This window comes from Molothrus ater, chromosome 6, assembly GCF_012460135.2.
Source record: "Molothrus ater isolate BHLD 08-10-18 breed brown headed cowbird chromosome 6, BPBGC_Mater_1.1, whole genome shotgun sequence".
In the NCBI taxonomy this organism is placed as follows: Eukaryota; Metazoa; Chordata; class Aves; order Passeriformes; family Icteridae; genus Molothrus; species Molothrus ater.
The window spans coordinates 25737431-25762719 of record NC_050483.2 but is presented as its reverse complement, the minus strand read 5'-3'; the positions used below and the strand labels follow the sequence as shown (position 1 = coordinate 25762719).

Here is a 25289-nt window from a genome sequence, read left to right as displayed (position 1 = left end):
ACAAATTCAGATTGCTTAATCTTTTTCTGAGCAATTTGAGAGGTCAGTATAAAATAGACAGATGCTATTACTGGATCACAACCATCACAAAACGGGAACCCTCAAAATAATCCAACCACAATTACTCAGGACTCCTTGCCCAGTAACCACAAAATGATCTACAGAAGTTCTCCTATTTTGTCATTTTAGTATCATTTTCATCTCTTTAGATACCAAGCTGAACTAAATAGTCATTCTCTCCTTCTCATTGATAATAAAAAGGTGACACTTGAGATTACAGCAAATTCATATTCCACCCACCTGGAGAATTGGGGTTGGTACCTGGATAGCTCCACAGAGAGTAATTTGAATAGGAAAGAGGAAGTTGCACACCCAAATATTTCAAATCAATGCTCATTGTTGGGTCCACAGAATTCAACTTCAGTCCCACTACAAGAAATAAGTAACAGTAAATGTCTCAAGGAAGCAAGATGTTAGGAAAAAGAAAATCAAGATATTCACTAAAAGATTAACTGTTCAGTGACCATGGGCTTTTCTGGCATTTCCCCACCATTTTAAGAGACTTGAAAAAAGCATTACTGCCATAACAGTTACTTCCATTGGATTTATAGCAGGTATAAATTAAAGAAATTTTACACAATGGGAATTTGAGAAAAAAACTGAATTACTTTTCATCATTTTTTTGACTGCTACTGAAGTTTTCACAGAAATTTATTAACCATTGTGCCAGTGTTGCAAAAAATCTCATAATAAAACTTTCTATCTGTTTTTCTGAATAAATCGGCACCCTTTACATCTTTGAAGGCTAGAGTTATTCTCTAAACCCAACCCAGCTGACTGATATTTCATATCCCTAAGTTACCAAGCCTGCCAGCAGTACTTACACATCCCCTTTTGTACTGAGCTAAACTCGAGCAAGAACATATATCACACATACATCAGCTTCAACCAGCAATAAGAGACAAGAAACCACATTTTAGCTCTGAAGAATGTGTGTGTGTTTGTTTGACTGCTATGATATGAGTTTAGGCAGCTATTTCAGGACCCATTTGGACCTGAAATGGGGAAAAATGGCTATAAAGAAACTAAACAATCTGTGTTGTTAAAGGCACCGAATCATTTGTGGTGGCATCAACATGTTCCTTCATTAACAATCCCCAATAGCCAAACTGAAAGATTTACTTGGTAAGAAAAGCTATTTTTGTCAATGGCAGAAATAATATAGATACAGAAGTGATGAGAAAACTAAAAGCTAGGAAAATTGTACCTTTTCAGGAAATATTGTTATACTGAATTCAAGAAACCATTCTCAATAAAATTCAGCTCACAGCTGGGAGCTGAGAACTTCTATTTTGACTTTTAGCTATAGAAACTTTCAAATGTTGCTCCTGTTGCCCACAAGTTTGAAATGAATATATTAAATGTATGCATCTTGAAACTGAGAATGTAGGGCTTGACAAGGCTCAAGAAACAAAGTCACATTTGCACATACAGCAGAAACCTTGTGCTGGCTGTACACATTTATGCTCACTAGTGGAAACACAGTGACCAGATTACTAGCAGCCTGAAAAAAATCGACATGAAACAAATCTCAAGCATGGTTATTTAAACAGATACTGTCATCACAGGCAGTCTAGTGAGATGTAATTTTCATATCTACATAGGGAAAACAAGAAGTAAGTCAGTCTCACGTTTTGTATAAAAATATGTCGACTGACAAGGGTCAAGATGCCATTCATTTCTTTTTTTTTCCTACTCAAATAAAATTGAAAGAGTACAGAGTTTATTTATCTTTAATATCTCCTTTTTGCCACCTGCAAAAACAAGCTTATCTTTGTTTTACCCTTAAAACAAAAATAAGAACATCACACATACAGAAAATCTATTTTTTCAGTTTAGGATCACAAAGTAAAAAACACCCAAGACAAAACCCAAGAGGATGAGCCCAAGAAGTGCAAAATGGAATGACTGCTGCCAGGAGCAGGCAGCCAGAGGAGAACAAATGGTAACAGTTAAGTATTATGTCAATAAAGACATCTCCATACACAACAGGTGAATAATCACTTTTCAGAATTTCTATCACTTCCAGAGCATTGCTAAATTTCAGTTGCTGTAAGCAAACAGTAGCAAAGAAGAACTATAAGAACTTTCTCATCTTTATCAGCTGCAGCTGATTAACCTGAAAGAGGTAACATGACAACAGTGCCTTCAATTTTCAAGAATATAGTCAGGGATTCAAATCAGCCCAGTTAAAAGAATCATCCCGTTGCACTGCAGTGCTCCAGCAGGAACTTTCCTTTTAACACACTTAAGTTGGATTCCCTTCTTTCTGAAGCATTTTCCTGCAATTCTGGTGCCTCTAAAATCTAGATAGCCTCCATCACCCTGTTTTTAACTTCACAGATCAAGAGCAATTGTAGGGTTCAGGTACTGCTCCAACATTTCATCAGTGAATCTCAAATAGAATCTTAAACTTCTCAACCACACTGCTGAGAATCAAAACAGAGTTAACATCAAAACTGCTATGTCAGTTCCTTCCAGGATCTCAAGTCTGCAAGGCAAGAGATCTGTAATTATTTGGAAGATGAAGGCAATCTGAAGAAAGTCTGGTTCCTTGTCCACATGCAGCAGTATGTCCTCAGTCTACACAAGAAGGAAGCAGCTTCTTCCTCCACTTCTTTTTCCCTTTCTCAGTCCCAGCTGTGGGTTCTCAGCCCAACTGGGCTTAGCACTTCTTTAAAGGGGTAGGGATGGATAATGTTAATGATAATGAAGTCTAACAACAAGAGTATTCATAGTGTAATTCACTTCACAGCCCAATCAGATTGCATCTCTTGTAGCAATGCTCTTGCTGCAAACAGTTTTCCTGTGTCTTCTTTTCCCTCTAAAAATTAGAAGCTGTGGTTTATCTCCATCATTGCTGAATTGCAATTTCACTATTTAACAAGTTCAGCAGATTACCATCCAACATGATGGAAATGATGGTCATTACCACTCAAGAAAATCAAAATTCTTCAGATGTCTTCTTCTTAGCCTAATGCTTGACATTTCTTGTCCATTTTTTAGTATCTGTGAACTGCTCAAAGCCCTTCAGAAGGCACCTCAGACTTCAGCTGGAGAAAAAGCATGTGGGTTGTACATGTTCCCAGTTGCAGGATTATCTCAGGAGTAAAAGCCCTCCTAAGTGCTGTAGTTGCCAATGTACCACGTGGTTGCCAACACACTGTAATTTTATACTTTTTTTGGGTAAAAGTTAACACCTAGGAGGTCCACAATAAAATCCTAAAATGGCTTAACATTGCTAGTTCTAATCACACACCACGCATAAACCATTCAAGACAGTCCAATGTTCTCCACCACAGAAGCTCTGTGAGGGCCCAAGAACAGCTCATATCAGAGCCAAGATCAGTATTTGCAGACTCAATCCCTACAGTGTTACAGTTATGTGTTTGAAACATTTGGGGCACACCTCAGGAGTATGCAGTACAATGTTTCCGTGTGTATCAATGATTTCATCACCGGCTCTGCTGCCAACGTTAATGTCATTGGTCTCAGGACTACCATTACTGATGTCCTTCAGCATCATAAGAAGAGAGAACATGAAGTTCCACTCTGTGGATCCTTGTTTTTTCCTCCATCTATCTCAGAATAACACTGGATATCAACAGAAGATCACAAACTACAAGTACCTTGCTTGGCCCTTAAACATAGCTAGTGAACTGGATAAATAGGGACTCATAGAAATAAGGACTCAAATCACAGTAAATGTAGTCTTGGTTAAGTGTTGCTGGATCTCTAGCTCTTCTACTCACCAAGAAATGCTGACTTTTATGAAGGAGTAAAACCAACTCTAACTGCTTTCAACCAGGTTTAGGTCATTACAAAACAGGCACCATCAAAAGGCTCAGCAACTTCTGCAAGAGGCACAAAACATGCAGACTCCTGCTCTCCTATTGGAGATTCAGGAGTCACCTTTTGCCACCTCCACATTTTCTAGTTTGCAACAAAAATGTGTGCAGATGAGAATCCAGGTCCCAGCCATATCAGGCATTCACAGTATTGGCACCAGTAGGAAATCATCAGCTGAGTATGACTAAGTGTAATGACCAATCAGGCTTATCAGTATGTACATGACCACTTACCTTCCTGAAGGCTAGGATGTATTACTTGTTTATGCCTCAAGGTCTTCAGCTCTTCCATCAGCTCCTTTTCCAATATTTGTATTCTTGCTTGACAATCTACTCAAAAAATAACAGAACATATAAAAAACATTTGCCATGCAAAAAACCTGACCTAATTATTAATTTTTTCAGTGTGTCTTTACAAATTCCCTTATTGCAGGAAAGAGCCACTCATAAAAAAAAAAAAAAAAGTACCTGGATCACTTGTAGTCAACAGGGGAGCCTGAAGATTCTGTGACTCTTCTCCACCAGCTCTATCAACAGTGTTAATGTCAAGAGCTTCCTACATACATGAAGAGCCTTGAGTAAGTTAAGATACCTTAAAACACTTAGATGCAAAGTAGACCACATCAAGTACTACCAAAATTATTCAAAACATGAGACTGCTTCATAAACAAGCATGCATTCCTTTATACAGAACTCTAGATCCCTCTACTTTTCCCTAAGCTGCAAGAAGTAACACCATGTTATGAGTAACACAGGGTCAAAATAAGAACAGATTTGGAGAAGAGGTCACAAAACTCTAAACTCGGTTTAAAAGAAAATATAACTTCAGCTGTAAGCACAAAGGCTTTACAACTGAACAACAAATTTTTGAATTTTACTCCACAACAATGAGGTTTTACCTTTGATGCAAAGGACACAAAAAGAACACCATCAACATCTTCAAGGTCTGGTTTAACATCTGGAAGGATATTCACAGGCCCCAGAGAAGTGTTCTTGCTGGCTACTACATTTTTCCCTATACCTTTAGGTGGTCGACCAGCCTTGGAAATTTTCAGTTTCCGGGGCCTTCCTCTTTTATTTGTAGCTGATGATAGAGTGCTTTGATTGTTACCAGAGCCTTTGAGGGACATAGGGTTCTTCAGTATGCCAGGCCTTTTTCTGCCACCGATCTCTTTATCTGGAAAATCACAACTTACTGAGCCCCTGAGATTAAAATTAGGTAATTTGGATAGAGCCCACTGGGCCTCTCTGACTGAACAGTATTTCTGTGACATTTTACTCCCAGGAGATTCTTTCTTCATAACTAACTCCTCAGGCCCAGTGACTGTGCCTGAGCAGGAGTCTTTGTGATTTTCAAAACACACGGGCAAGGAATCCAGGATCGCACCCAAAGGGGATTTATCCTTCTTGCAAGAGGAAAGCATGGTCTGAGGCAGCTCAGATATCTTCACTGTGCTCTTTGTGACTGTACAAGGCTCCAAATAGACCACAGGCATCTTACCACTATCCAGTTTTAACATTTTTGCTTTGGCAACACCTGAAGGACTGGTTAGCATACGCTTCCTAGATGTGAGCTCTCCATCAGTTCCATCTGTTTCACGGCGTCTCATTAGGTGTTTTTGTACAACGGGATCATCATCATCAGTGTTGGAATATTCATCAGTTTCTTCATCTGTGTCTTCCTGTTTCACAGTTATTCCTTGTGTGCAAATATTTGACTCGTAGTCATAGTCATCTACTGGCTCCTCTTTAATGACTACATTAAATTGTCCATTCGGGTCCAATGGAGATGCCACACGGGAATTGCTCTCATAACTGCTAGCAATGGGACTGGGGTGGGAGAGAAGGGACAAAACCAAAATACAACGTAAGATTTTTATTTTATCAAATCTCCTTTACCAAAACTGCGCCACCTCCCACAGTTCTTGGTTATATTGTAAAAAGCCTCTAAAATGCTCCCAGAAAAAAGTCTGCTAAATAAGCTGTCATTTTCAAGCTTACATTTTTAGAAGTACTCAAGAAACCCCAAGAAATTGCCATTATTAAGAACAACCCAACTTCTTATCTGAAGGCAGCAGCACAACTTCCTTCCCTACTAATATCAGGGTGACATTTGCCCTTTTTCCTCTTTTACTCAACATGAACTCATGCTAAGCTGTCATATTTGAAATGCTCAGAAGCAGCCTTAGTTTGCCGTGTATCTCATTAAGACACTACTAAAGCCATTATGCTTGCAAGTAAGAAGCCAAGTGAGCCCTTAAAGCACCAAAATTTTAGTTAATGCACCCTGAAGCCATATGCAGACAATTCCTAAATTCAACTGTTGTTTGTACACTTACAGAATACTAATATCCTACTGAATTCTGCTGCATTTTCCACTAAGTCTGAATCCTAACTTAACCAGAATTCAAAATATCATGCATTAGATACTGAAGACGAACAGTACAGGCAGCTCATAATGGGCTTCTTTGAGGGCCAGACAGATCTAGAAGAACTACAGTCACCAGTCAAAGAACTACAGTCACCAGTCTTCTTTAGTGTATCAGAACCTGGCTCCTTGTCATAAGAAAAAAATGCTAACGTATGAAGCCAGAAACTCAAATCCAGAATAAAACTCAGAAAAAAAAGGTCAGAATTTATTTACTCAATGTATCACATAGTATTCAAATAATACCTTTATACTTACTATATGATACACTGTATATAATTTAATTATATTAAATTATTATTGTCAACTTTGTGTTATTAAAATGTTATTTAAAGTAAAATTATTTGTTAATGACAACAATTTCAAGTAAAATTTAATGCAATTGCAGTACTAATATATTATATAGAGAGTAAATATTGCTTTATATATACTGGAAGTATATATGTATGTGTGTCTATTTTATCATTAACATTATCCATCCCTACCCCTTTAAAGAAGTGCTAAGCCCAGTTGGGCTGAGAACCCACAGCTGGGACTGAGAAAGGGAAAAAGAAGTGGAGGAAGAAGCTGCTTCCTTCTTGTGTAGACTGAGAACATACTTCAGGAAGAAGAGCTGGAACACACAAGAATCACAACACAGAGCTGGGAGTATTCCCTTTATGGAGAAACACTGCAGTATTAAAACAGGAAGCTGGCAGTCAAGATACAAATGTATATATTTACATATAAAATTCTAAAGTGAAGCTACCTAGAAAATTTGTTCCAACTCATAAGGACACTAAGTAACCATTATTAAGCTTAAAGCAAAAACATGACTCCTGAGGGAACAGCAGGCAGCAGGAGACTGGAATACCAGTCCTGTTTTGTCTACCGTTTTCTCCGGACAATGAGCTTCCTATTAGAAATTTCCTAACTTTCATGTAATTCATAATGTGAAAGATTAAAAAGCCCTTCTGGGTCAGTGAGTTACTGTGAAAGAAATGAAAAGACAGACTACTTGTGAATTACTGGCAGCTGAAAATCCTGCCACAATACTAAACTAAGAGGTTGATTCAGCAAAGCTCATCCACAACTAAAATTAATATTATTAAGACTAATCTGCTCTGCTAATTTAGAATTCCTGAAAATCAAGAGGCAAAAAACCCTAACAAACTTGCAGGCCAGGATTTCTATTTGATATCTGGAACTAAAAAGCCCTGCTGTAAAACTGAAACTTCAAGAGCCAAATATTGTTTTAGTCTAGATAATGCAACCATAAGCCAGGTGGTGACAAGAGTGAGGTATGACCCGTGCGCGTAAATGCATGAGAAGATAAAGCATTTGCACAAAATCCTGTTTTAAAATTTTGATGCAATAACCAACTTCTCAAAGAATAAAAAAGTTGCTTTCAAGCACTGAACCAATTTCATCTGGCCTTAGTTTCTGAAGTTACATGCAACCTAAGTAGTCACAGAAACTTCTCTTCCTCTAATTATGGGAAGATGAATCAAGGCAGGTTGTCCTCTCAAAATCTTCAATCTAAGATCAGGTAAAAATGGTGAAATAGTGTCTTAACTAGCTCTTTCTTTACCTGGTATGGAACAGTGCATATTTAAACCAACTTTCTTATAACCCAAGTAATGTATTTGGCACCCTTGCAATATAACAACAAAAGCAGACAGACTGCCTTATTGGCTTTTTCCAGATTAAAAATCACTAAGCTGCTCATTTTTGAAAAGTACTAAAATACATATTTTTTTTGGTACATCATTTTAAATTACACTGGGAAGAAGTTGGAAGGGAATCTGATTTCTTGTGGAATTAATCTAGCAATCTATGGCAGAGGTTTGAAGGATAATCACTTGCCTTTTTCCCCCAAAAGAAAGGCAAGAAAGGAAAAATACTCAAACTATCAAGACTAAACACACGACAACTAAATTAGAACAAGACTAATGGAGCATTAAAAATCCCACAGATTTTTTATTTTTGAAGAAGGAAATTCAATTGATCTTGGAAAGGAGGAGGAGTACATAAGCCTGTATGTCTTAAGTAAAGTTTGTTTGTTCCATGGCCTAAACATCTAAGTACATCCAGGGATAAGCATTTCTACTGAAGTATCCACAACCCAAACACTTTTTTTCTTTACAACACACCTATTTAAACTAAACATACTATCAGGCCACAGAAGCAGAAGGGAAAAACCCACATAGTACCTTGCAAAAGAAAACAGTCCTTTATTTCTGAAGTCCTCTAATAACTCAGGATTAAAATTACTCTTAGGTATATATGCAAGCTTTTACATGGTTCTATTATCAAAATGTCAGAAGAATTGAGTATGGGTGGGAAGTATCACCCTCAACAGCACTAGGAACTCCACTTCTTTTGAGGATTGTCTGAGAGGTAGCAGTTCCCAACTTGCTTCTCAAATCTAAGCTCAGCAGAAATCACTACCCTGCCTAAAAGCAAGATAGTGCCTATCAAGTACTACCTACTAAGAGTTTGCCCACCACAAAAACAAACAAACAAAAAAAAACCAAAAACAAAAAACCCAAAACAAACAAACAAAAAAAACACCAAACGCCCCCCAAAAATACAACACAACAAAAAACCCCAAACAAATAAACAAAAACCCCACAACTTCCCAGCCTTCATTGATTTGTAAATATTAATGTGCTTGGTTTCATTAAGAAAAATGTCACACTCTCAGTGCTGTCCTTGGAAGCTGACATACTTCTAAACTCAATTATATGGCATGAAAACACTGTGAACAGATCAGAATAAAACAGGAGAACCAATGTTCTGAAAAACTCCAGCCCTTGTAGTTTTGCCATTTCTTGGATAAGATCAATTTTCTCTTTCCAAGTAAAGAATTTTACGTTTTCACACAGATTACAAAAACATAACAAAAAGCTGGCCAATGCCTGAAAGTAGTTCTAGGACAGTGGTAACATTTATTCATCAATGACAGGTGCTTCCAAGCCAGACAACAAAAACTTTGCAGTGTTTTCCAGACTGCACAGATTTTAGCATATTTCAGAGATCAGTTACCTTGGAGGCAAAACCAGAGAAGGAATCTAATGTGCTCTGGATTGAAAAAAATTAAATCTGTCACTGTGCATCACCTATTTTGAAGGAAGGTCCCTGAGTCCTTATAACATCTTTTATTCCTTGGAATAAACAGTTCTCAACTAAATCTGCTTCAATGACCCTCTCCAGGCAAATGAATATCATTATGAAAGCAAAATAAAGCTGTCAATAATTATTTTCTGAGTGTTACTTCTAACATGCAAGTTATCTAAACTTTTCTCCATGCTCTTATGAACTAAAAACTAAAAAAAGCCCATCTTTTCTGTAATCAGTGTATTTTCAGATTTTAGTTGGGGTAGAACAGCATTTTTTGAGAATAAAGTAAGTCCAGAAGATCTTTTTTTTAACAGACTGACACATGAAAATACAGCAACAGAAAGGTCTGGGCACTCTAAATCTCCAAACTCCTAAGAATTACTACAAATAAATTCAATAAAGTGTCAAAGTATGAATAACTCCGTAATTTGGAGTTTTTCAGTTACTCAAAAGGCAAAGAGATCCTTCTTGCAAGACAAAAAAAAAAAACAGACGAAACCTCTGTCCTCTCTAAAACACACTGCAGTTGTATAGTAATACAGTCTTTGTATAATACAGTTGTACAGCAATACAGCCTTTGTATAACTACATCATAAATATAACTTTTCTCCAGTAAGAACTGACCACTAATTTCACTATTAACATCATCCTGATATCCTGCAGGTAGATAATTTTCTTGTGTACTGGTCTACAAAGGTTGCTTTAGTAACTAAATCTTTGGCAGATTAAGCCTGTTATTAACAAACTGACATGAACCAACGTGGCAGAAAAGAAACCTCTATGTTTTTTTTAAATAATTTCTTATCATTCAAAGTATCTCTACATGGACATTAACTATTCACTAAGAGTGCTCCGTGCTATTGCTTGGATTTTCAAAACTAAGTAAAAGTGCAGTAAAATAATAGTTTTGCCAGGCTTGCTTTAGAAAAACCAAGTTGTTCTGAAGTACTTCCCTTACCTCAGAGCAAATATGAGGCAACTGACTACCAACAGGCAGGCTACCTCACACTTCTTTGTGGAATAAAAGAATTCACACCAAGCAGTGGTTATTGACAAAACAGTGGCTTGCTGCCAATTACAACTGCCTTGCAGCAATCCCTACACATACGCAACCTAAATACCCACACACCATTATTTTCACTGATGAAAACTGAAGCTATAGACAGACAGCATGTCAATGTGGTGAGCAACCCTAAAAGCAAAAGCAGTTTTAATGACTGCAATAGCTCTGCCTAAAACTCTGAAAAAATTAATTTAGCCTTCTAAAATGCTAAGAGGGTTAAGTGAAACCCCTCAATGCTTCTCAACAATGGGAACTAAAGCAACACAGAAAATAATACTGGACTCTTGCATTCCCCAGACACCTTAGAAAGTCAAGACTGATACTATGACTGAGGAAAGAAAAGTTTTTAGTAATATTAACTGTTCTGCCATTTCAGGTCATGCAACCTTTAGCAGCAAACCTCTACACTGAGCATCCTGTTATTTATTTACAAAACATCCCACTTAACCAGCAGTTGTACTGAAAACGCAGTGTTAACCCACCTTTCAGAGACTTCTTGTTTTAGCTTTGGCATAACACCTGAAGGCAGGTCACTGTCCAGGAGACCCAAGAAGTCTCCTTCGGCATTAAAGGACTCTTTATCCAGCTCAGTGTCTGATGGATTTTGACTAATGAATGAAGAATCTAAACTTCTCTGATGCACACCTAATGCATCAACTTCAGCAGGGCGACCACAAATGCTAGGAGTGCTAAAAACACCACCTCCTTCCAATTCTAAGTTGTTGTTCTGTTTCACATCACGCTGAGGCCGACTATTCAGCCCATCATCTCTGAAGCCTTTAGCGAAAGGATTGTAATCTATTTTCAGCTGGGTAATCTGGATGTTCTGGTAGGCTGTAACTGCAAAGAACTCTGTCTGTGGGAAGGTAAATGTATGGACATCAGGGCCGTTAAGCTGAATGACTTCTGTGGCTTTGTTTGCAGGCACCAGGTGAAGTCGCGGCAGATATCGGTGCATAGAATGCAGGATTATGTGACCCTCCTGGTCCAGGGTATTGTTGGTGAGTTTAAGTTTGTAGAAGGATACTGGCTGGTGCATCCAGAACTGGCCAGTGGAAGGGGATTCTGGATGAATAAACACTCGTCCTAGAACATGTGGTTCTGCCCTCCCACTGGGCTCCCACCAACGGCCATTCCATTTGTATCGGTGGTTGTCCACTGGGGATATGTCCATGACTAGAATGTACTTCTGACTGGAATTCAGCCCTGTGATCCAGTATCGGCAGTACGGGAACATCCGCCTCCCCTGCTTCGTCAGAATCATCTCTGTGTTGCGATGGTAGAATTCATTCCACATGCTGTTGTTATCTAGGGTGACAGTGATGCCCCCTGAGACACAGTCAGCTGGGAGGCAGGTCTTGACTCTGGGTTTGACTGGAATGGATACACTGCTGGCGAGAGCACAAGCATCACTGTTTGCTACTAGGATTCCTTGGTCAGCTTTTCCATTTCCCTGCTGTTGTTTCAAGATGACAAAGAAAGCAGGCGCTGCACCAGACACAGTCCCACCATCCCGGCTAGCCAAGACAATCTGCTGTTTCTCCATTATGAGCACTTTCACAAGCTCTCAAACCAAATGCAAATTCTACAGAGTTCTGATAATCTTCTATGTGTGATCACCATTCTGGAAGAAACGGAAAACAGTTAAAATTATTCCAATATAGTCTAAGAAAGTAATTAAGTAGCATGAGACATCCTTTTTGCAATAGCTCTCCACATAAAAAACTTAAAAGATAAGCAGTACTATAAAACAGAGCACAATCAGGGTGCAACAAATCAAGGTTGCATGTGTGTATACAATTCTGACCTTATAGACATGGGGGCTATGACACCTTTAAATTGCTTTTTCTTACAGAGTTTGCCCCAACAGAACTCCTTGCTTTGCTTGGTATTTCTAAGCACTTTGTTCAGATGCTCCCTCTAGTCTGCAGATCATTCACTTAACAACATTAGGCAGAACATGCAAAAGTTTTCAGAAGAGCAAATGGCACATTTTTGACACAAAGATAAAGGTCTTGTCAGAAAGAAAGAAAGAGTTCCCTGAGGTCTACAACTTGTCAAAATGTAAAGGAGGAAAGAAAAAAGAAATGTTAAAAACATTTTCTCCTGATTTCTTTATTGAAATTGTTGAAGTTTGTGTGTTTGGAATTTCTTTGCTTACACTCTCCAGCAGTTTCTAACTGTCTGTCAAGGGCAGAGAGAGAAAGAAGGGACAAAATACTTCAAATGGATAAACTCTGGAAAAAAAACACAAACTAACCCCCAAAAGACCATGCAGCTAAGATTAAATGGATGAATGTGAAGCACTGGGCAGCCTTAGCTTCCTTTATCTTCTCAATTATGGAAATAATTTAAATCAAACAAGAAAACATTTGTACTGTTATGATTAGCATAATCACTGTTTAGGGAACTAAAGAAGTTACTCTTATCTGTATATACACAACTCCACTTCTGTGTGTCTACCTCCCAGGTTAAGAATTATGTCAACACTGTAACAAAAGATCATACACTACTTCATTTTTCAAATAGCTTGTATATTTTTCTATGTGAAAATTTAAAACATGCACTTCTGGTAACACAAAAAATCCTATTTCCACATCCAGATATTTGTATTTTGATCCTTATTGTAAGAGGAATACAACACGGACAAAAAATGATTGATTCTTTCATCAAATATGTAGTTGGTGGGAGCTGGAGACCAGAGTTAATAACCACTATGAGAAGCTGAGATGCATCCCAGAGTCCTGAGGGAACTGGCTGATGTGCCAAGCCACCTTCCTTAATACTCAAGAAGTTGTGGCAGTCAGGTGAAGTCCCAGGTGACTGGAAAAGGGAAATACTGCACCCATTTTTTAAAAAAGGGTAGATAGAAGTATTCTGGGAACTACTGACCTGTCAACCTCATGTCTGTGGCTGGGAAGATCATGGAACAGATCCTCTTGGAAGTGATGTTAAGGTGCATGGAGGACAAATGTGATTTGCCAGCACAGTTCCACCAAGAACAAGTCCTGTTTGACCAACCCAGTGGCTTTCTAAAACAGTGACTGCATTGGTGGACAGTGGAAGAGTTACTGATGTTGTCTATCTGGACTTCCATAAAGCCTTTGAAAAAGTCCCCCTCAAAGTCCTCCTCTCTAAACTGGAGAGAAATGGATCTGATGGGTGGTCTATTCCGTGGATAAGAAACTGGTACAATGGTCCCATCCAGAGGGTAATGATCAACAGCTCTGAGTCCCAGGGGACATTCACAACAAGTGGTGTCCCTCATGGGTCCATACTGGCAAGGTAAGTGAAGCTAACATGACTGAATGTCAAAATGGACCCGGACAAGCTTGATAAGAGATTTGACAAGTCCAAGTGCAAGGTGATACACCTGACATGGGGCAACCCCCAGTATCAATCACAGGATGGGGGGATGGAGAAATTGACTAGTGCTGCTGAGAAGGACCAGTTGCATAGTTGTATCCAAAGCAGCATGGCCAGCAGGGCAAGGGATGGGATTCTGCCCCACTGCTCTGCTGAGACCCCACCTGGAGTGCTGTATCCAACTCTGGAGTCTCCAGCACAGGAAGGACACAGACCTCTTGGAGCAAATCTAGAGAAGGGGCACAAAGATGTTGAGAAGGACAGAACACCTCTCCTGTGAAGAAAGGCTGAGGGAGTTGGAGTTGTTCAGCCTGGAAGAGGCTCTGGGGAGAAATAATAATTGCAGCCTTTCAGTACCTAAAGGTGACCTACAACAAATCTGGAGAGTGACCTTCACAAAGACAGTGACAGAAGAGGGGGAAATGGCTTCAAAATGAAAGACAGAAATTTAGATTGGATATTAGAAATAAATTCTTTACTACAAGGGTGGTTAGGCACTGCAACAGGTTATCCAGAGAAACTTTGGATGCCTCAACACTGCAAGAGTTCAACATCAGGATTGGGCTTTTAGCAACCTGGTCTAGCCGAAGGTGTCCCTGTCCATGACAGGAAGGCTGGATCTAGGTGTCCCTTAAGGTCCCTTCCAACCAAAACTGTTCTATAATCCTATGGGGTAGAAAACAACCATCTCTTTCAAGAGAATTAATTCCTAATTCACAAGTTTTAAGTAAACTGGATATTTAATAAGACATCTTTATTTTGTTAGGACTGGGGTACTGTAGGAGGAAAAACCCCTCTGTGCTAACAAGCTGTCACACACATGTGACAAATGACCTCAAAGCTCAAGAGACAATTTATACCCCATTTATCATTCATATGATAAATGTTCTTAACAGCTAGGAAATATGAGAGATCCATTTTTACCCCTTACACATCACACTTTAAAACTTAATGTAAAACTTAAATTGGAGGAAATAAACCAAAACTGTTCTGCACAGATTTTGATACCCATGAATTTACAAGGTCTGGTTTTCAGTTTAATTTTGCAGAGGAAATCCTTCCCCACAAACATACCCATAACCACCTACCCACTGAGGACTCCTTAACAGAGTCCAGGATACAAAATGAATTCAAGTATATTGCTCTGCTTTTTCAGTAGATTACACCTCAAGTCCCAGCAACACAAAAGGTTATCCCCAAGACACGAGCGCTTTCATATTCACCTATAAGAACAGAATAGAAATAAACCTCAGATATACAGAGTGGTGAAAAAGGAACCACATAAGTTCTAGATGATTTTCCACCAACTTACTTTGCATATACACATATAACATATTTATATGTATAGTAAACATACAGTTGGAAAGTGAGTTCACACTAATGCTGTGCAGTATGCACCAAAACTGTATTTGCTCATAAAGGAAACACACTATCAAAGGGGTTTCAGATCTGGTTTAACGTATGCATAATGTCAGTAGCTTTACATTTACTTGAAACCTTTAAATTTATTTGACTAAATTATCTTACTAAAGACAGACCAGAAAAACACATAACAAAAAAAAAAAGCTCAACAACCATGCATTCAGCAGAAGTTCTATGCATATAAAGACCTACAGAGTAACAGTTTCTGTTCTCCAACGCTCAAAGTTCTTATGTTGTACTGCAGTAGCTATTTCTACCACAAGCACCACGCACAGTCAAGTCTAAAACGTGCGTGGCTAAAATGTGATTAAGGGCAATTAGTGTAATCAAAATCTACGTTATTTCAGCGCTAACACAGTCTGTTACCAGAAAACAATTTAATATATTTTATTACATTTGGTGACGCACAGGAGCCTGTTTTATTATAGCACATAGACTCTAATGCAATATTTCAGGGGAAACACGTGTATTTGTGGAAGCTGACGTTCTGAACAGCGTCAGAGATTTCCCCTCTCTACACAGAGACCTTGTAATTGAGAAGCAGCGTTCACGCAGGGCGCAGCGGCCAAAACCACTCACAAGTCGCACTACGACCCGCCAAAAGCAGTATGACAATCAGATGCAAAGCGTCCTTCTCATATAAATAAGCCAACCCAATTCCCCACGCGCCGAGCGGGACGCGGCTCCGCGCACGGCGCTCCGGGGCGGGCGGGTCCGGGAAGCGCCGTGGGAAGGGGAGCGACGGCGGCGCGCGAGCCCCGGGGCTGCCCCGCCCGCCTCCACCCGCCGCGCGCCGCCGCCGGGAGCCCCACGGCGCGCGCCCAATGGCAGCGGACACCCCACGCGCCGCGCCGCCGTTCAACACCGACCAACCGAGCGGGCACCAGGAGGGGCCGCCCCGGGAACGGCGGCGAGAGACGGGGGCCCCGCCCCGGGCAGGTGGCGTCACGGCTGCGGGCCGAGCGCAGCACCTGTCGCTTTGAACGCCCTCCTCCCCCGCCCGACCCCGCTGCCCTCCCCGGCCGCGCCGAACGGACCCCAGCCAGAAGCCTCGGGACGGGGAGCGGCAGCCACCCAGGAGCAGCGGGGGCCGGAACGACCGCCCGCGCCAGCTGGCTGAGGGCAGCTGAACGAGCGCACGTGGGAAAACCGCGCCGCTCTTTGCCGGGACCCGGCGCGGCTCTGCCCGGCGGGGCGCGCGCCACCGGCGCTCCCGAGGCGGTCCGCGGGCAGCGGCGCCTCGCGTGGCCGCCGGGGCGCGGCCGACGGGCCCGGGCCCGGCCGCCTCGTGCCCGCGCCTGGTGTCAATTTTCGCAGTTCGGGCGGCGGGCGGAGGGCGCGCGCAGAGGCGCGCGGGGTTCGCGCGCGACGCGGCCGCTGCTCCCGGCGCGGCCCCGCTCCCAGGTCGTTACCGTGCGCGAAGCGCGCGCGGCCTCCCGCTTCCTTTCTCACGCGGACCGTGTGTCCGCCAGCTGGGGACAACGTGCGTGCGCACCGTGCTGACGTCACGGCGCCGCAGCGCGCGCATGCGCACAACAGGCCAGCATCCCCCTCCCTCCCGCCTGCCCGTCACGTGCCCGCGCCGAGCGCAGGGCCCGGTGCCCGGCCCGGTCCGGCCCGCGCAGCGCCGCGCGCGCGGAGAAGCTTCTCGAACGGGCGCGCTCGCGCATCGCTCGCGCACCGGCGGCCGTCGAAAGCCCCGGGGCTCCGGTCGCGCGGCTCCGCCTCTCTCCGCGCCAGGAGTGCGCGCGAGGCTCGCGGCGCACGGCGCCCCCCGGCGGGCCGAGCGGGGCGGCACCGCCCCGCCATCCCCGTGCCCAGTGCAGCGGCCGCCTCCTCCGGGAAAGGAGCACCGCTCCCTGCGCCGGCAACGCGCACCGCGCCTCTCCACAGTTGGCAGCGCTGCCGCCGGCAGGAACCGGCCACATCCCGCGGAAACCCTCAGCTGAGCAAGCAACGCAGTCAGCTCTATTTCCATCGTCTGAGCAAGTTCTCGCTGACCGGCCAAAGCGCGGCTCAGACTCTGACCACGGCAGCTGCGGTGCCTGTGGGAGGGCAGACACAGACCCGTCACACCGCGCCTCCTGAGCCGGGCCCTGGGCGATGTTACCGAGGCGCTGACAAACAGAGAGCCCGGGCTCAAGCCCAGCCCTGGCACGGCCTCGACAGAGCTCCCCGCCTGCAGAACGGCGCCGCGCAGCTGCCGCCCCATGCCCAGCCTGGTAGGCCTTCACAGACACCAAGGGAATTAATTACATGTTATAAATCAGGCACTTCTGACAATAAGCCCACTAAAAGACAATTCTGAACGTTAAGGGAATTCACACCAACATGCATCACGGCTGCGGGCAAAAACACCTCCATGAAGCCTTCCATCCCATCCCTTCTTCCATTAAGGTTATTTATTTTACAACACTATGTCTACTATGAAACAACAACGACTTACACATGGTGCTAGAAGGCAAAGACATCAGGGCGACACCAAGGTCCAGGCTCACCCATACTCCCAAATTTTGCACTGACCGTTGCCTACCACAAACTATAACTTTGTCAGGACTGCTCCTCAATCTGTCACCCTCAATCTTGTCTTATTTGAAAATGGGCAGAAGAGCAGCAGCATTACAAAAGGTCAGCACCCTTTAGAAATTTCTTGGCAGCATAAGTTTATGCTATAGAAAATTATCTCAGAAGCACAGAACTAAAGAAAATAGATTTTTAAGAGACTTGACAAACATGCATCAAAACATTAACACAGGTGGGTCTGGTATGGAGGCCCAGAGGAATGCCACCAGCTCTGTACATGGATGCACACCTCTGTCTCTAATGGGTAGGGTGTTGGCCACCACGTAAGCAGGGCAGTCTCAGCCACCTGAGACACAGCGAGCACCGGGAACAGCACTGTGGGCTGGAGCTGCTGTGTCCACAGGCCAGCAACCAGGGAGACTGGGATTCAGGAACCAACAGTGTCTAAACTCTGCTGCTGAAGGGTCTCTACCATACATATAAATATATATATATATGTACACACACACACATATATATGCGTCTATGTGTATGACCTCCTCCTGCTCAGACAGGGAAGGGAGCAGGATATGTCTGTCTCTGCTGTGCTCCTCTATGTGTGTGTCTGCCTGATTGGTGTGGCCGGTCATGTTTACATGTAAATGTCATGTGTGCATGTGCTCTATGAGCTTGTAGCTACCAGCAATATATTTTCAGCCTTATTACTGGTCATATTTGGGGCATGGAGCTGCAACAGCCTCGAGGTGTTGGATCCAGCATAGTATTTTTCCTGTAACAAATCCAGTCAGAAATAATTACACCTATTTCAGGGACAATTTTATACCTACAGTCATCACATATTCTGTGGAGCAGTCATCGAGTTTTAGGGACACAGGATAGAGATGCTATTTTGTATTAACCAGTTTGCTTCTGAACAATGACAGTACAGAAATAAGTGGGGTTTTTTTCAGTAAGAGAGTAATTTGTACAACTGAGAACAGACATAGAACTCAAGAGCAGACAGTACCCCACGTTCATGGCCCAAAAGCCACATGTTCCAGTCATGATAAAAGAAACAAACCAGAGACTGTTGACATTGCCAGAGATTTTGCTACAATTTTACCTAAGGCGAGTAGAAATGCTTGCCTGCACCAAAATTGAACGCCTGGTTTATCAAGAGAACAGATTCATCAGTAAAAGTCACAGCAGTACTACAGACTCCCACCAGCTTAAGTAACCCAGTTCTAAGCAGCTTAAAGCTGACAAGAAACAGCAGTGCTGCACTAAAGAATATCATCTTGTTTAGATCACTGTGAACATCAGTTTTAAGGTCTTGTTTGTGATAAACATGAATTGGCAGCACAGAATTGAACTGGCCTGCACCTACTGAATCCCTGATCAGAGGGAGTTACAACCATCCTATTACTGGCTATAAGGTATTTGAGTATATATAAGGTATTTGAAATCTTTAAGTTCACTACCAAGACGTACACTCTTCCCCCAAATGCTTCAGCAGACATATTCTCTTGACGGTATGAACTAGAGTCTTTACAAGCTGCATTTCAGCACCCTGTAAATCACACTCCTGTTTTCAGTAACGCCCACATGGTGCTATAAAGTGTCCATTCAAGCCTACCTGCTACAAGTAATAAGAAACTGTTAAGTGCTGGAGCTGCAGCATCAAACTGTTCTTCAGCCATTCTTACATTTAACCCATGGTAAAGATTCAGTAACAAAGCAGGAATTGAAGGGTCACAAGTCCCAGGCTCGCTACAGATGTTTATGTGGGAGAACAACGTAGAGTATATACACATGTAACTATACATAGTTAGGCAAAACAGAACAGCTGCCAACTTGTGAAAAACGCTCAAGAGGTGTCGATTACATTTTTTGTTAGCAATCCCCTGAATACAAGTAGATATATGACAGGTCATTTCTGTCACACAGCACAGAAAGACACTACTACAGGAGCATAAAGGAGCCTTTCAGCTCTTGAATTCACTTGCTAAAAACAAGCACTAGCTGAAACTACACTCACAACCTGGAAACAACAGCTATCAAAACCAGCTGTGCCAGTGTAACACACCCACAGCAGCAGTCAGCAGTTTATTACAGCAGTCTAAAGTTTACCACTAACAACGACTAGACAGCCCTGACTGGGCTCAAAAATCCCACGTTTTGGACATTAAAAAAAAAAAAAAAAGCAAAAACCAACCACCAACCAACAAACCAAAATCCACAAGCATTAAGAGCTGAAAACGTAGTGATATTACAACCAGAAGTGTTGAGCAATGTGCATAGTAGAAGAGTTAAAATACAAAAAACATTCCTTCTTTAGATAATGTTTTGCCACTTTGGAGAAGGATTAACAGTAGCAACCCACAGGAAATTCTGTTAATCCAACATAAACTCTAAACTGCATGTAGAACAGTATCTAGTCTCATTTTCTATGCCATAACTAGCCCCACTGGCCTCCAACTCCTTCTCCTTCAGTAGCAGTCTCCCAGAGCTTAATGTTAGCTGTACACAGATGTCTCTAATAATTAGCAGCACCTGTGTCAGCTCCAGACTCCTCTCCTTAAGCAGCAGAACCAGGCCAAATTTACTTTAGGAAAAGTTTACCTAATGTTATTTTTGATAGGACACTAGGCTTAAATTATTTTCTTAGCTTTAGTGAAGAAATATAGTTCAGTGCCAAGATGTTAAAAGATGAAGTGGTGTCAGAATCTAGACCAAAAGTGAGATAAAGAAAAGAAAATACTGAAAGAAATGGACTGTTGCAGGAAAAAAATGTTTTTCAGATATTTATAGAATATTTTTTAGCTTTCCTGCTGATGCAAACATGCAGAAACACATGCTACAGCTGCAGTCAGAAAGCACTTATGCCCACAAAAAGTCTGACACAGCTTATGCACTGCCAACTTTCAGCCCAGAGCCTTGCTTTATACTGAAACCAAATCCACATCACACTCAGAGCCTTGACTATTGCAGGATGAATAGGTGGTAGTTCAGAAAGTTTTTCATCAACTGAGAGCTACACACCTGCAAGAGCAGCAGCTGCTTTTGGAGGAACAAGGCACACACCTAGGAGGGTGGAGGAAAGAGAGAAACTCCTGCTTCCCCTCTCCAACAGCCATACCATGCCATGGAGTCTGAACTTCCAGCTCCCCATGAAGTCAGTAGTTTGACAAACAGCATTAATCCTGCAACATACAATGTATTTTACATTTCTCAAGAGTTACCAGAACTTTTGGGAAACACTTCCCAAACAATGAAGACTGCAAAATGGAAACGCACCCAACTGGATGTGGCACTCAGTGCCATGGTCTAGTTGACAGGTGGTCATGGGTCAAAGGTTGGATTCCATGATTTTACAGGTCTTTTCCAACCTAAATGATTCTGTGATTTCTGTTAAGAATGAACCACTGGTGAGAGGCCAGGGAAAAAAAGTCAAAGTTAACTAAAAATAAATGCTCTTTTTTATCTGTATAAAACATGTTATATTTAGGTTAATGTATTTCACATTACTTCCCATATTTCATTAGTCAGTGATATGCCCATTACTCATACATTCAATGAATGCTGTATTTTTTAACATGCTAACTACCAAAAATCACAAAATAAAACAATAAAGCAATGCTTTGCTTTTTGCTATGCAACACTGGCAGAAACCAGACATAATCAGCAGGAATAGCACCATTTTGATGAATTTCAGTCCCTTTATGGCCATCATGAGGAACATTTATCACATATCTGTATCTTCAGCTGGGGATCTTGTCCCCATCATAGAAGGAAAAAAAAATGAGGCAAATAGACCTGAGCTCAGGACTATCCTACTCATTCAGCTACTTTATAGCAATACTCATTGCTACAGAGCCACTAATGGCTCAGCAAGTTAGAACTGCCAAGGAATCTGTATTCCCCTTTTAAGTAAGGGTGAAAAAGAAAGTGACACTAATTAAAGTCCAGACTGTTGGCAATATGTTCCAAGTTTATATCCACCTTCATTATTGTTTATTGACTTACCTGTGGTAAGGCAGACCACACCAAATAAACAGAAAGTACTGTATGAGAGTTAGCAAAACAGCACAATCACAACATCACAAGTATTTGTTTAACAGTAACTGGGTCACAGTCTTGTCATTCTCCAAATTGGCTTTTCCTGAAGATTGTGATGGGAACAAAGAATGCATTTTTGTTGTAGAGGGGGAACAGGATAAAACCTTTCATTTTCTCTCGTTTATGCTGTTCACATTTCTTTAATGCCTTTCTGTTTTGGGCTTGATTTAAAAAAAAAAAACTTTAAAAGAGCTTTCTTCTGATGACACACCTTCATCATCCTTCTCACACATATCATTCTCACTGCATTCTTCCTTATCCAGTTCAACAAAGGATTTATCCCAGGTACTAAAACTAGCCCAAATCCAACAGTGAAAGCACATTTCCTCTTTGTGTGGAAAGAGAAGAACAACTCCACCATCAAAACTTGATTCTTTGTTCTAAGGTAACCCAGTCTTAAGAAAGAATAACAAAAAAGCAAACCAATACAGCACAACACATCCTTAGTTATGGAAGAATAAGACAAGAGGAAAGCCTTGCTGGTGCTGCAGCTAATGACACTGCTCCTTGTGCACATGCCATGGCTGAGTAGTTTTTGTAGATCCTCTGCTGTCTATGAAACAGCAGACAACAGCCTCCTCATAGAGAAGAGCTCTTTCTCACTCCACTAGCCAGAGACCTATTTCATTGTGTTTGTAAGGAAAATGTTTTGGACTTCCCATTTCTTAAGAAACCAGGTTTTAAAAACAACCACAAACTTAATAAACCATCTAGTGGATCTGTGTATAAATGAAGAAGTGGCCTACAGTCAAAGAGAAAAAATTTAAGAATTTCCTTTTTTTTTCTTTTTTTTTTTTTTCTAGAAGGTAACCAAGTTTATTCACAAGTGGTTTCCTCCAGTTGCATGTTTTCCCCCATGGCAGGCACAACAATGTCTGCACCAATACTGAGCCAGCAATGGGTGAGGTTAACAATCATCTGCTGTTAGATGAAATACAGAAGTGAATGAATGCTGCCCATCTCCACCAAACCTAAGAAATATGGGGTTTTTCCTACAAAAAGATGTACAAAAATGCTCACCTACGGGAACACTTTTCAAGCAGAATCAATTTCCCTTTCCAGTTCTCAGTACAGATTCACAAAGCACTGTGCCCGAGGGCACTCAAAGGGTGCTGCAGCTGCATCGGGCAGAACACCTGCAAGCGACAAGATCAAAGCTTCACCCTGCCCCTTTTCTTTAAACCGTCCTTGGTTTTCAGTCTACAGCAACTCCAAATCTTCGGGGCTCTAACCCATCCCATGAAGTGCGACTACAGACGGCCCATGCCCTCACACAGTTCACGTCGGGAGAAAGGCAGCTTGACTGTTGTGCAAGATTTGACATCTTAATGAGTCAGGCAATATGCTCCAACCACATATTGGGAAACCACTCATCTCCCCGGGTTGCCCAAACAGCCGCTGGCCCTCGTGCCTAGCTACTCCTGGCTGAGCTCGCCTTCGCGCTTCGACTGCCTTCTAAACTCCTCAGCTCAGCGCAAGCAGCTCCAAACAGGACGGGACCCGGGCCACCAACGGCGCCTGCCCCGCGCGACCCCGCTGCCGCCCCCCGCGGCGTGCCGGGGCGCACGCGCGCCGCCTGCGGGCCGCCCCGCCCCCGGCCGAGGGGCCCCGCTCCGGCCCCGCCCAGCCCGCCGGCCTCTGGCACCCAGGGGGCACCGGAGCCGCCTCCCGGGAAAGGCTCTCCAGCAACCCAGCCCTGTCTCATAGGTGGCGCTGGCCACGCCCCCAGCAGGGACCGGTCCCTGGGAGCGCGATGCCTTAGGGAGCAGCTGCTCAGGGTCGGGCCTCACCCGACCTGACCCGACCCTTCCCGGCTGGAGCGCCCGGATGCCGCTCGGTCCCTTTAAACAACCCTCCCCGGTCAGGTGACCGCCGGCCGCTACCCATTGCCCGCGCCCCCGGGTCCCGCCCGCTCGCACCCTGGACAGAGCGGCGCGGGGGCGCGCGAGGGGAGCGAGCGGCCGCCGGTCCCGTCCCCGTCCCGCGCGCGACACCCTCGCCTCAAACGCGGGCGCGGCGGCAGCGCGCGGGCAGGCGGCGCGCGCGCGGGTGATTGGGCGGTCGCCGCGCTCACGTGACATGCGCACGCCTCGCGCCACCTCGAGTAAAAAACTTCCAAGGAGAGGGAGGGGGGGCCGCCGGCTCTTACCTGGCTCCGCGCGCCGCCCGGCAACGCCCCGGCCCACGCGGCCCTCGCCCGCCACGCGCGACCTCCTGCCGTCCTCATTGGCCGCCGCGATCCATCACGTGCGCTGCGCACGTTCCCTGCCCCTTCCCCTGGCTTCTCTCCCGCCCCGCGAGGCCGGTGCCGGAACGCGGCCGTGCGGGAGGAAGGCCGGGGGCACCGGGGACCGGCGGCGGCCGCGCGGAGCAGCTGCCTCGCGACGCCCCGCCAGCGGCGCGCCGCCGATTGGCCGGAGCCGCCCGCCGACGCACTTCCGCTCCCAGAGTGCTGCCGGCCACGCCCTTCCCGCCCCTCCCCCGGCCGTGCGCGAGGGAGAACACGCCGCTCGCGCGTGGGGCCGCGCGGCAGCGCCTCCCGTGGCCGCGCCGCGCGCGCGCCCTTCCCGAGGGGCAGCCGCGCCCCGAGCGTGTTCCCACGGGCACGCCGGGCCCGGCCCCGCCGCAGCGCTCCTTCCGCGACACCGCACTGCCGCGCCTTCCCGGGGCTCCTCGTCTTTCCTCCGCCGTCCGCATTTGTAAATCACGGGCGGGGGGCTCGTGCGCTGCGGAGTGCGATGTTCTGGCGAGCGCCGAGGGAGCGCGGCTGGAGTTCAGAAGGATTTCCCACGCTGTGGACGCTGCTGCCGCTGGCACAAGGCTCTCGGACCCAGCAGGGCTCCCGGAGACGGGAGTGTTTGTGCAGCGCCCACGGAACTGCACTCACACCAATCCCCGAGTTACCGGGAGCTACGTGTGCGCCGAAAGAGTTAAATAAAAGCCCGTCAGCAAAGGGACGTATTCACTAACACCTCTGAATATAACAGCCCTGCTTGGTTTAGGCAAAAGGTGATTCTGGTGACTCTTATCCAGAAAATCTATATTTGGTATACAATGAAATAGTGGAACAAATGTTGATTGAAAAAAAAATAATACATAAACCCCCATGAGCTCTAAGCAACATGGATGTGTGCAGGTTGGCTGAATTGTGTGGCAACTGTAGCTGCATCAATGAGGAATGTCAGGCCTCCCGTGCAGTCTTGAATAATAATTTCAAGTTGACTAAGGTAAAGGCAGATCACATGTAATGGAAATTAATTTAAAACTTAAAAGCTGGTGGCAAACAGCACCATATGTAGCCCTGGGCTGAAATTTCTGTGTTGGAGGTCTTGGCCTTGATAGGTGCTCAGTCATTGCAGCAATCTGCATTCCCCCAGGC

At 43.9% G+C, this 25289-nt stretch overlaps 1 protein-coding gene across 5 annotated transcripts in view; it reads right to left on the bottom strand.

Moving 5' to 3' along the window:
* MGA (MAX dimerization protein MGA) overlaps positions 1-24227 on the bottom strand; it is a 59400-nt gene extending 35173 nt beyond the window's left edge. For all 5 annotated transcript variants that reach the window (XM_036383741.1, XM_036383744.1, XM_036383743.1 and 2 more), the window contains exons 1-6: positions 24060-24227; positions 10984-12125; positions 4808-5738; positions 4377-4464; positions 4143-4238; positions 301-429 (exon numbers count right to left, since the gene is read on the bottom strand). In XM_036383741.1, the coding sequence (XP_036239634.1) occupies positions 301-429; positions 4143-4238; positions 4377-4464; positions 4808-5738; positions 10984-12047 (2308 nt within the window). In that variant the 5' untranslated portion in view covers positions 12048-12125; positions 24060-24227. The remainder of the gene's footprint in view (positions 1-300; positions 430-4142; positions 4239-4376; positions 4465-4807; positions 5739-10983; positions 12126-24059) is intronic.
* Between the last annotated feature and the right edge of the window lie 1062 nt (positions 24228-25289).